The sequence below is a fragment of the Bubalus bubalis genome, chromosome 10, assembly GCF_019923935.1.
Source record: "Bubalus bubalis isolate 160015118507 breed Murrah chromosome 10, NDDB_SH_1, whole genome shotgun sequence".
Classification (NCBI taxonomy): domain Eukaryota; kingdom Metazoa; phylum Chordata; class Mammalia; order Artiodactyla; family Bovidae; genus Bubalus; species Bubalus bubalis.
In genome coordinates, this window is record NC_059166.1 from 63,718,515 (window position 1) to 63,731,627 (window position 13,113).

General features: G+C 39.8%; 1 protein-coding gene across 4 annotated transcripts in view; it reads left to right on the forward strand.

Moving 5' to 3' along the window:
- FIG4 (FIG4 phosphoinositide 5-phosphatase) overlaps positions 1-13,113 on the forward strand; it is a 169,327-nt gene that overhangs the window by 61,853 nt on the left and 94,361 nt on the right. For all 4 annotated transcript variants that reach the window (XM_045161971.1, XM_045161970.1, XM_045161968.1 and 1 more), the window contains 5 exons: positions 112-260; positions 3,471-3,599; positions 6,046-6,146; positions 9,474-9,636; positions 10,063-10,160. In XM_045161971.1, coding sequence (XP_045017906.1) covers positions 112-260; positions 3,471-3,599; positions 6,046-6,146; positions 9,474-9,636; positions 10,063-10,160 — 640 coding nt within the window. The remainder of the gene's footprint in view (positions 1-111; positions 261-3,470; positions 3,600-6,045; positions 6,147-9,473; positions 9,637-10,062; positions 10,161-13,113) is intronic.

The window sequence follows — 13,113 nt, forward strand, 5'->3', positions numbered from 1 at the left end:
AGTTCATAATTAGGTGCTAACTAATTTAGTTCATAGGTTTTAATTCCTTCTGGGAGCCAAGAGTATGAAATGTTTTGCTTTTCTAATTCTTATTAAGCTTTCTCTTCTCAGTTACAGCTATGATTTGTCCCACTCACTTCAATATAATCTCACAGTCTTGCGAATGCCCCTGGAGATGTTAAAGTCAGAAACCACCCAGACTCGCCAGGAGAGTTTCGACATCTTTGAAGATGAAGGATTGATTACACAGGGTGGAAACGGTAGGTGGTTTTCAGCACATCCAATATATGTTAATGTGACATCTATGAAACAGCATCTCATTAAATTCAGTCACATTTCCTTCATATTTCTCCTTTCCTATTTACTCTTTGTCCTTTCATGAAGTTGCTTCAGATATATGAATTCATATAAACGAATTCATTTTTATAGAGATTATGGTGGTGGTTTAGTCACTAAGTAGTGTCCGACTCTTGCGACCCCATGGACTGTAGCCTGCCAGGCTCCTCTGTCCATGGCATTCTCCAGGCAAGACATAGCTGAGTGGTTTGTCATTTCCTTCTCCAGGGGATCTTTCTGACCCAGGAATTGAACCTGGGTCTCCTGCATTACACACAGATTGTATACTGCCTGAGCTATGAGGAAAGTCCAGAGATCATGTATCACCAAATTGATTTCATTTGTGGGCAAGCCAGAAAATTGTATGCTGATGCTTTCTAGCAAAATTTCATGCACCTTTTATGGAATACATTCAACTTTAGTCTTTGGCTGGAGAATTTTCTTTTTAAATATTGAAGAATACACACCACCACCTATTTTTCTTCATAGAGACCAATTGTGTATGAGTTGAATTGTAGAAAAAAGTTACCCTGGGTTGCCTGTTGCAGCCTGGACATTTATGTATCATATCTCTAATCCTTATAAAAAACTACTCAGTAGGTGTAATGCTGCTTTCAAATAAATACAGGCTAAGTAGGAGGCCGAGACCTAGAGGTTAAGATCACAAGGCCAGTGTCCAGAGGAACCCTTGCAGAAGGTCAGAGGCTGTTCTGACATGATTGGTCTCAGCTTGACCCACCTGTCCCTCCCACACCCTGCTTCCGTCAGGACTGTTGTGAGGTTACTGTAGGACCTGTGTGTGACTGGTCTAGGGTGACCCTGGGGATCTGGGACTGACCAGCCACACAGCAGAATGGATATCTTTATCTCTAGATTTAAGGATTGGTCTAGCACTCTAAGGCCAGAGACATTGCCAGAGTGAATGTTGTGAAGACATTGCTTCAAATGTGAGGTTAAGACAGTTTAGCTGAATTGGCCTTACTGTGGAAACAAAAAGTCAGTAGTGTCTTTGGGTCCCTTCCTCAGTGCCACTTCTGTGACAGCGATGAAGATGTGGGTGCAGAGGTCGAAGGTAAGTTCCAGAAGATTTGTCCTTGCAGGACACTCAGGAAGAGGCTGCGCTCTGTTAGCCTTTTGCCAGAAGTTCTGGTCCGCTCTACGAAGACTGAGACTTACTTCAACTGAATGCCATCTCTGTTCATTGCCTTTGACTCTTGTTCATTTATTAGATTGACTGTCACTTGAGCTAAAGCAACACCCTGTGCACCCTCCCTACCCCAAAACATCTAGATCACAGAAATTTGCTGTGGTTCATCTGAATTGTAATCTGTGCCACTCGAGGCAGGTGGAGGGTAAGATAATGTGTACCTGAGTATTTGTCACATCATTTCTTCTAAATATTGTGCTTAGTGATAGAAAAGCTGAAAGCATTAGTAAGTATGCGGTGTGTGTCATCTCCTATGTGAATCTGAATATCTGTACTGAGATCTGAATTAAGACTCCAAAAGCTACCTAACTTTTTACTATCGCTCGAGCAGTTCTACTTGATAGATATGAATAAACTGTGTATTAGGTTTTTATGACTGCTGTAAGAAATTTCCACAAATTAAGTGACTTAAAACTATACACATTTATTATCCTACAGAAGTCAAAAGTCCAAAAGAGATCTTGGTGGGCTAGAGTTAGCGTGTTGGTAAGGCTGCATTTCTTTCTTGAGACCCTAAGGAAAAAGCCATTTCCTTGCCCTTTCCATCTTCAGAGCCAGCAATGGCTGGCCGAGGATTGCCCACATGACGTCACTCTGACACTCTCACTCCTGTTCCCCTCTTTCACGCACAATGCCCACGTGATTACAGTGGGCCCTCTTGGACAATTCAGAATAATCTGCCCATCTTAATTAGCAACCTTAATTCCATCTGCAGCTTTAATTTCTCCTTGCCACGTGACATAACTTACTCATGGGCTCTGGTGATTAGAACATAGATAGTTTTTCTGTGGGGAAGGGACGCATTATCCTCCTACTACACAGGGGGAAACTGATAGGAAAGAGAAACTGATAGGAAAGAGAAAGTGAGGGCAAAAGTTGTCTGTGTAGGTAGAAAAGGAAAATAATACATTTAAAAAAAAGTCTCTAACGTGTCAGGCAGCATGTTAGTAACTTTGCATATATTATATATTTTTTTAATCTGGATTATATCTCTGAGGTGAGTGGCATCATCATTTTACAGGTTAGAAAATTGAGGTTCTGAGATGTTACATAACTTGCCAAAGGTCACAGAGCTGGTAAGTGACAAAGACAGGACTCCTATCCATTATTCATACTCAATGTAATGTCCTTGAAGGGGCAGAGAAGGCTTACTTTTTATAAATAAAACCAAAGGGTATTTGTCAGAGTATATATAAACACTCTTAACATACATGTTTTGAGAAGAAAAATAGTATTGATTGTCTCTAAGCAGAACTGTTACAATCTTTTAAGCCATTACTTTTATACTTATTTCTTATTTTGTACTTTATATAAGTTTTGTAAAACTTACTGATATTTAGTAAATTTATCTGGATATCCTGAAATGATGCTTGATGAAATTAATTTTGTCATATCAAAAAAGCTTGATATAATAACTACCACTTATGGAATTATGAGTAAGACACGAGACTTGTTCTGAGCATTTCATGTGCATTATCAACTTGCCTTTACAACAATCACACGAAAGGGGCATGCAAGAGCAAACGGGGCACTGAAATAAGTGACCCTCTTGGTCACACCTGTCACCCTGCTGGCGAGGCAGAGCTCAGATGTGGACCCAGCACTGTGACACCAGAGCCATGCTCCTAGTCACTGCTCCTGCTGTCTGTCAGCCTCATTCATGTATTTGTACGTGTGTCCTTAATTTCCCAGTTGCTTGCTTTTCTCTAGGTTCAAAACTCTCATAGATCAGAAAAATGTGTTTTTTCTTTCATTTTGTACAGAATCAGCACAGTGTTCTGGGCAATGAGATGAGTTATATCCACTGAAAACAGCAGTGAGATTTATCAGACATTTTGAAATTAAAAAACGAAAGTTTAAGAGCTTAAAAATGAATTGAATGTCAACCAATTTCCTTATCTTCCTGATACCAACTTTATTTTTTCAGGTGTATTTGGGATCTCTAGTGAGCCTTACATGAAGTATGTGTGGAACGGCGAACTTCTAGATATAATTAAAAATACTGTCCATCGTGACTGGCTGCTATACATTATTCATGGATTCTGTGGGCAGTCAAGTATCCTTTTTTAAAGCATTAAGATACATATTATTAAATTTATGCTATAACAATTTGTAGAAAGCTGTATATGAATTATATGATCATTACAATTATCTGTGCATCCTGCAGATAGATTACAGTTATGCATTCTGTGTGGTTGAAATACAAAGGAATGCAGATCTATTATGTCTACAGACAGGTAAATAACAAGGAAGAAAATGCTCTGGGCACAGAAAGTGCTGTAGGTAGTAAGTGTCATTCTTACCTAAGAGCAGGAGCAGAATCGCTAACCGGAGGGGAGGATGGGGCCAGGCTCATAGGAAGAGTTGAACTTGGCTTGACTTGATCAAGAAGCAGGCCTCGGCAGTGAGACTGTGGGCTGGGGAAGCATCGTGAGTGTAGAGGTGGAAAAGTTTATGGGAGTGTACTTGTGGTTTGTGTATACAATGCCTGGGAGGTGCAATGGGGTGGGAAGGAGATGGGTTAGCGGGGAGTCAGACTTCCAGTCACCAGATTACTTTGATGGTCGAATGAAGAACTTTGGGTTTGGTGCTAGAATTTTTGAAAGTTTTTTTCAAGAGGGTAACATACAAATTAGTACTTAGGAAGCTTGGGTGGGTAACCATTTTCAAAGTGTGTTGGTCACTCCATTATGTCCCACTATTTGTGACCCTGTGGACTGTAACCCTCCAGGCTCCTCTGTCCATGGAATTCTCCAGGCAAGACTGGACTGGATTGCCATTTGCTCCTGCAGGGTATCTTCCCAACTCAGGGATCAAACCTGGGTCTTCTGCATTGCTGGTAGATTCTTTACCATCTGATCCACCCTAGACCAAGGGACATGCATTAGGACAAGATTGCAATGGTTCAGGCATAACGTAATGAAGATCTGGATTGAGAAGAGTCATAATAGATTAAATAGATATAGATTGAGCTTGGTGTTAAGCTGGTAAATCAATCTTATAAATATCATTTGTTGTTTTATTTGATTTCTAGGTGTAGTGATTGTGTTCTTATGAGGCTTAAAAAGGCAATGTCTACTTTTTAGAAGTGGTGTTACGTTTTTTCCTGCCCCTTTTAGAGATCCTGAAGAACATTTGTGCACCTAGCATGCTTTCTGGTTGACATTCTTCCTTGTGTCTTAGGTTTGTTAAAAACCTAGAGTGAACACTTCAAAGGAGTGGTTGTTTTGAGACCACTGAATGGGTGAATGTGATAAACCAATAATGTGCTTTCTTGCACCAGAACATTGACAGGAGTGGAGTCAGGGAGTCAAAGGGTAGAGTTGGAGAGGTTGGCCTTGGAGAGGACCTGTTTTGCTTCCTTTGTGGCAAGTGAGGGTGAGGAGAGGCTAGATGAAGATGCAGAGGACTTTTGGAATGAATTTGGTGAGATTTACGTGTTACACGTAAAATGGCTCATTACCTTATACTCATTTTCAACCAGTGAGTGGTATTATCTGCTTGATCATTCACTGAATAATGAGATTTGGCCCCAAATTACTATGTATTTTTCCAAAAGTAGAATTAAACTGGAAAAAACACACAGTTTCTACCACCTTCTAAAGAGAAGGTGCTACAGTTTCTAAGGGAAGTTTCTAAAAAGTAATTCTAAACTGTCTTTTATTTCTCAAGAGCTAACTCAGGCCTGGCATGTATTAAGTACAATAAATGGTTGTTTCTTTAAAGTAGTAAATAGCACCATAGATTATAATTTTAAAGCTCATTAGTTGAAATGATGAATCCAGTCTCCCAGTTAACAGGCATTTAATGAATTCTGGAATCTATATGATGGTAACAGTCATCGCTATTTATTGAACGTTTGCTACAAGCCAGGCGCACATTACCTAACCCAGTCCTCCCAACCACCTAATAAAATTGGTTACTTTTTTTTTTTTTTGCACTTACACCATTTTACAGAAGATGAAACTGAGGTTCAGAAAGTTAACTAAAGTGACAATATTAATTGAAACTTTATTTTGGTTAAACAGTTCCCAGTGTTCAGTTTTGCAGTTAGGTGACAAATTTGGGTGCTCTCACAGTACTATGCTAACTCTGTTCCCTCAGAATTAGCTATTGCTTCATAATTTAAACACCCTGTTAATGGAGAGGTACTTGCTTTGATTGGTATATGGTCTCTGAAGAACGAAGAAGGATTAGTTGTACCTTTTACATTCTTAACTGGCTGCAAGGAGGGACCACAGGTCTGCCCTTGACCAATAACCCTACATCCAGTTACCATTGCCTCTGAAATTCATGGAAACCACTCTTTAGTGAGGTTCAGTTTTGCCTTAATACCTGCATACTTCTTCGAAAGAGCAATTAGACCCAGTGCTGTTCCATTTCTTGGGTGGAGCTTTTTGGTGTTCTTTAACCTACTGAACAAAATATATTTAACGTAGAATGATTCTCTTGGTTGGGTGTGATGGTCATGAGTGCTAAACAGCTTTAACTAGATTTCTAAGAGCTGTTGATCTATGGACGACCTGTGTATGTCACTTTAATAGCTAGAAGATCCAGTAAGTTCGCTGGGACCCGTTTTCTCAAAAGAGGTGCAAACTGTGAGGTAAGATTGCTGCTGGCAATTTAACTTTTTATTTCAGCTCTGGTGACAGATAAAGCAAAGCGGAATTTTAGAAAGTGGAATATCTCAGTTTGGGACATTATCAAGAGAATAATGAATTCTCTAGAGCCTCTGAAACTTGTGAGGAATATGACTAATGTATAGATGTTCTGAAAAATCAGCTATCTTAGCATTATGCAGTGCCTTAGGGAGTTATAAAATGTCTAATGTTTTGGAGGATGAGCCATTTCTGTAATAGATTTTAAAATGCAGTACATATTTAGTGGAGAGACTAAAATAGCAAAGCATCTCCACCCAAGGAATAAATGGAGGGGAGTGCTCTTTGGAAAAGCATCCTTGATGAGAAAATTGAGTAAAGCAAGGCCTGGAAACCCTTTACCCGCTTCCCTCTGCTTTAGTTTGGCTCAAGACAGACTCCTTCCGCTCATCCCTAGGAAAAAAACAACATATTCATCTGTTCTGCCTTTGGTCATGTAGCGTGCTTTGAGTGTTTCGTCTCTTTTTGCAACAGATAACTGGAGTCTTACACAGATGTGTGATCAAGTAGATAGACTGAGTGAGACATTGGGTTTTGATCCTGCCTTAATATAGCAACATTTGTTCTTAAAGTCATATCAACAATGAACATAGTTATAACTGTCGCTTTAAGAAAAAAAGATGTACCCATCTGAATGCAGAGTTCCAAAGAATAGCAAGGAGAAATAAGAAAGCCTTCATAAGTGAACAATGCAAAGAAATAGAGGAAAACAATAGAATGGGAAAAACTAGAGATCTCTTCAAGAAAATTAGAGATACGAAGGGAGCATTTCGTGCAAAGATAGGCACAATAAAGGACAGAAACAGTAAGGACCTAACAGAAGCAGAAGACATTAAGAAGAGGTGGCAAGAATACACAGAAGAACTATACAAAAGAGGTCTTGCTGCTGCTGCTGCTGCTAAGTCACTTCAGTCGTGTCTGACTCTGTGTGACCCCACAGATGGCAGCCCACCAAGCTCTGCCGTCCCTGGGATTCTCCAGGCAAGAACACTGGAGTGGGTTGCCATTTCCTTCTCCAATGCATGAAAGTGAAAAGTGAAAGTGAAGTCGCTCAGTAAGTGTCTGACTCTTCGTGACCCCATGGACTGCAGCCCACCAGGCTCCTCCATCCATGGGATTTTCCAGGCAAGAGTATTGGAGTGGGTTGTCATTCTCCAAAATAGGTCTTAATGACCCAGAAAACCACAGTGGTGTGATCACTCACCTAGAGCCAGACATCTTAGAGTGTGAAGTCAAGTATGCCTTAAGAAGCATTACTATGAACAAAATTAGTGAAGGTGATGGAATTCGAGCTGAGCTATTTCAAATCCTGAAAGATGATGCTGTTAAAGTGCTGCACTCAATATGTCAGAAATTAGAAAAACTCAGCGGTGGCCCCAGGACTAAAAAAGATCAGTTTTCATCCCAATGCCAAAGAATGTTCAAACTGCTGTACAGTTGCACTCATTTCACACGCTAGCAAAGTAATGCTCAAAATGCTCCAAGCAAGGCTTCAACAGTACATGAACTAAGAACTTCCGGATATTCAAGCTGGATTTAGAAAAGAGTGTGAAACTGGATATCAAATTGCCAACATCCTTTGGATCATAGAAAAAGCAAGAGAATTCCAGGAAAACATCTATTTTGGCTTCATTGACTATGCTCAAGCCTTTGTGTGAATCACAACAAACTGTGGAAAATTGTTAAAGAGATGGGAATACCAGACCTCTTTACCTGCCTCCTATGAAACCTGTATTCAGGTCAAGAAGCAACAGTTAGAACTGGATATGGAACAATGGACTGATTCCAAATTGGGAAAGAAGTACATCAAAGCTGTATATTGTCACCCTGCTTATTTAACTTATATGCAGAGTATATCATGCAAAATGCCGGGCTGGATGAAGCACAAGCTGAAATCAAGATTGTGGGAGAAATATCAATAACCACAGATATCAGATGACACCACCCTTATGGCAGAAAGCAAAGAGGAATTAAAGAGCCTCTTGATGAAAGTGAAAGAGGAGAGTGAAAAAATTGGCTTAAAACTTAACAGTCAAAACACTAAGAGCATAGCATCTGGTCCCATCACTTCATGGCAAATAGATGGGAGAACAATGGAAACAGTGATAGACTTTATTTTCTTGGGTTCCAAAATCATTGCATATGGTGACTGCAGCCATGAAATTAAGAGATGCTTGCTCCTTGGAAGGAAAGCTATGACAAACCTAGATAGCGTGCTAAAAAGCAGAGATGTTATTTTGCCAAGAAAAGTCCGTATAGTCAAAGCTATGGTTTTTCCAGTAGTCATGTATGTATGTGATAGTTGAACTATAAAGAAAGCTGAGTGCTGAAGAATTGATGCTTTTGAACTGTGGTGTTGGAGAAAACCCTTGAGAGTCCCCTGGACTGCAAGGAGATCAAACCAGTCAATCCCAGAGGAAATCAGTCCTGCATATTCATTGGAAGACTCATGCTGAAGCTGAAACTCTAGTAGTTTGGCCACCTGATGCAAAGAAGTGACTTGTTGGAAAAGACCCTGATGCTGGGAATGATTGAAGGCAGGAGGAGAAGGGGATGACAGAGAATGAGATGGTTGGATGACATCACCAACTCAAGGGACATGAGTTTGTGCAAGCTCCGGGAGCTGGTGATGGATAGGGAAGCCTGGCGAGCTGGAGTCCTTGGGGTCACAAAGAGTTGGACACGACTGAGCAACTGGACAAGAACAGGGTTTTGCAGCTCTGTTATGTAGTTTTGGATATATCAAGGGTAATTAAACAGTCATGTTATTAATGCCTCTAAAATTATTCTTTGTTAAATCTTCATATACTTTATAAGTAAAGCTGTCTCAAGGTTTTTTTCCTTGTGTCCATCAGGCATTTTATTTGAATCTTACTTTTTGTCCTTTCATTCCTCCTTGGTCTTCAGAATTGAATTTTTATATTTCACTGGTCTTACTAATCTCCTGTAATATCTTGTGATTGTTTTCCTTTTCTCTCCTTCTCTGTACTCTATTATCTGTATTATTAGCTATTTAATTTGATTTTTCCCTTGTCTGTTCTCTGCTATTTTTAATTGCCTTCCTTTATTGCATCTTAATGATTTTCCTTTTTTAATATGTGCATCAAATATTGATCAGCACTTACCTCTTTTAAAATATCCTAAGAATAGGAATTGGGGTGGGGTGCCATTGCTTAAGAATAGGAATTATATTTTCATTCTGTACTTGACACTTTTTTCCCTGAAAAAATTCTGAGAATATAAAACGCCTGTAAATGCACCTTTCTTTCCAGGGTGATGTTGCAAATGAAGTGGAGACTGAACAAATGCTTTGCGACGCTTCTGTCATGTCTTTTACTGCAGGAAGTTATTCTTCTTACGTGCAAGTTAGGGGATCAGTTCCCTTATACTGGTCACAGGACATTTCAACTATGATGCCTAAGCCACCTATTACCTGTGAGTGGAACAGTCTTTTCAGTAGTAACTCTCCTTTACCCACATTAGAGAGTCAACTGCTGCCAACAGAAATGTCATAAAAGCATGGAGTTTTAGTTCTGAAAAGTAGATAATTTAGAATCAGGACTACTGGTATTTTTTATGCAACAACTTTATATACTTTTATTTTTAATATTGGCCACTAGAAAATTATTTATATTTTAAAATATGTAAATATAATTAATTATATTCAGAAATGTAAGAATCATTCAAATTCAATAAATATATGAAGAATGGTATGCTGAAGAGGAATTTGAGACATGAAACTACCAGAAGATCAATTGAGTTACATTTCTATAACCATTATAAAGTGAAACAAGACCCTGTGCTGCTTTTATTCTTGCTGTATAATTTTCATTCTGGTACTTATTTGTTTTTTCCTCCCAGTGGATCAGGCAGATCCATTTGCCCACGTGGCTGCCCTTCACTTTGACCAGATGCTTCAGAGGTTTGGCTCGCCCATCATCGTCTTGAATTTAGTGAAGGTATGACATGCTCTCTGTTTGCTTATGAAATTCGATCACACTGGACAACATGAAGGGGCTTAACTAGCCTGCTTTAAAGGAGGAGAGGGTTGTGGGTTGATCATGCTGTGACGACTCACCATGTCTGAACTGTCTGAACCTCTGTCCTTTGGCCTCAGAGTCCACGTGGCCTCTTCCCTGGGTAACTTCAGAGACTCTGTGGTGGGTTTTCTAGGAAAAAGAAAAATGAGCATGTCTGTCTTCTAATTTCCTGGGGTGAGCTAGGTATGGGTGAAATTCTGCCTCAGTTTCCAGGACATCTGGGAGAAGGACGCATGGAGATCAAACACCCACAGGCTAGCCTTGATACAGTAACTTCCCTTGACAATCCAGAAGATCAGCTGGGCAAGATAATATGTGGTAATAGGATCTAAGGACTAGATTCAGAAATTGGGGTGCAGTTATGGCTCAGGAATCTGGTGGACAGCGTGGTGACCTGGTCTCATATTTCTGTGCTTCCATGTCAGAGAACACTGGTCAGCGTGTCTTGTGTATATGGGTAGGCAGCCAGGTCAAAGGCCTGGCATGGAGTATAGGAGACCAGGTAGGAAATTGTATCTGTGTCTATTGCAACCAAATGAAATGGAGAAATCTCATTCTGTGGCTAGGAAAACCCTGAGTATGAAAAGCAAGTGTTTTGTTTATTATGGCTATGGCAGTTGGCCAACACCTTCTAGTATCTGAGATTATTATGACAAGTTGGTTAATAAGTATTTGTTGTTGTTGTTCAGTCACTCGGTCACGTCTGACTCTTTGCGACTCCATGTACTGCAGCACACCAGGCTTCCCAGTCTTTCACTGTCTCCCAGAGTTTGCTCAAACTCAGGTCCATTGTCAGTGATATCATCCAATCATCTATCCTCTGTCACCCCCTTCTCTGTCTTCAGTCTTTCCCGGCATCAGGGTCTTGTCCAAAAGTTAGCTCTTCATATCAGGTGGCCAAAGTAGTGGAGCTTCAGCTTCAGTCCTTCCAATGAATATTCAGGACTGATTTCCTTTAGGATTGACTGGTTTGATCTCCTTGCTGTCCTAGGGACTCTCAAGAGTCTTCTTCAACACCACAGTTTAAAAGCATCAACTTTTCAGTGCTCAGCCTTCTTTATGGTCCAATTCTCACATCTGTACATGATTACTGGAAAAACCATAGCTTTGAGTATACAGACCTTTGTCAGCAAAGTAATGTCTCTGCTTTTTAATACACTCTCTAGGTTTGTCATAGCTTTTCTTCCAAGGAACAAGCATCTTTTAATTTTATGGCTGATGTCACTGTCTGCAGTGATTTTGGAGCCCCCAAAGATTAAGTCTGTCACTGTTTCAATTTTTTCCCCATTTATTTGCCAAGAAGTAATGGGACCAGATGCCATGATCTTAGTGTTTAGACTGTTTGAGTTTTAAGTCAGCTTTTTCACTCTTGTCTTTCACCTTCATCAAGAAGCTCTTTAGTTCTTCTTTACTTTCTGCCATTAGGGTGGTGTCTTGTGCATATCTGAGGTTGTTGATATTTCTCCTGGCCATCTTGATTACAGCTTGAGCTTCATTCAGCCTGGCATTTCGCATGATGTATTTTGCATAGAAGTTAAATAAGCAGGATGACAATATACAGCCTTGACGTACTCCTTTCCTAGTTTGAAATTGGTTCTAACTGTTGCTTCTTAACCTACATACCGGTTTCTTAGGAGGCAGGCAGGGTGGTGTGGTATTCCCATCTCTTTAATATTTTCCACAGTTTGTTGTGACCCACACAATCAAAGGCTTTGGCATAGTCAATAAAGCAGAAGTAGATATTTTTCTGGAATTCCCTTATTTTTCCTGTGATCAGCAGATGTTGGAAATTTGATCTCTGGTTCCAGTGCCTTTTCTAAATCCAGCTTGTACATTTGAAAGGTCTAGGTTCAGGTACTGTTGAAACCTAGCTTGAAGGATTTTGAGCATTACCTTGCTAACATGTGAAATGAGTACAATTGTGTGGTAGTTTGAACATTCTTTGGCATTTTTCTTCTTTGGGTTTGGAATGAACCTTTTCCTGTCCTGTGGCCACTGCTGGATTTTCCAAATTTGTTGGCATATTGAGTGCAGCACTTTAACAGCATCATCTTTTAGGATTTGAAATAACTCAGCTGGAATTCCATCACCTCCACTAGCTTTGTTCATAGTAATGCTTCCTAAGGCCTGCTTGACTTTGCACTCCGGGATGTCTGGCTCTAGGTAAGTGATCACACCATTGTGGTTTTCCGGGTCATTAAGAATTTTTTTGTACAGCTCTCCTGTGTATTTTGTCATCTCTTCTTAATATCTTCTGCTTCTGTTTTATTCATAGTTTCTGTCCTTTATTGTGCCCATCTTTGCATAAAATGTTCCCTTGGTATCTCTAATTTTCTTGAAGAGATAGCTGGTCTTTCCTATTCTATTGTTCTCCTTTATTTGCATTATTCACTTAAGAAGACTCATATCTCTCCTTGCTATTCTTTGAAACTCTGCATTCAGATGGGTGTATCTTTCTTTTTCTCCTTTGCCTTTCGCTTCTCTTCTTTTCTCAGCTCTTTGTAAGGCCTCCTCAGACAACCATTTTGCCTTTTTGCATTTCTTTTTCTTGGTGATGGTTTTGGTCACCACCTCCTATACAATCTTATGTCCATAGTTCTGTCCATAGTTCTTTAGGCAGTCTATCAGATCTAATCCCTTGAATCTATTTGTCACTTCTACTGTAAGTGATTTGATTTAGGTCACACTTGAATGGCCTAGTGGTTTTCCCTACTTTCTTCAAGTCTGAATTTTGCAATAAGGAGCTCATGATCTGAGTCCTAGTCACTCCCAGTCTTGTTTTTGCTGACTGTATGACCTGGATAACCGAGATCATTAATTATAATAAGCATAATTCAATTTAATTAGAAGCCAAGGAATCCTATGTCCATTG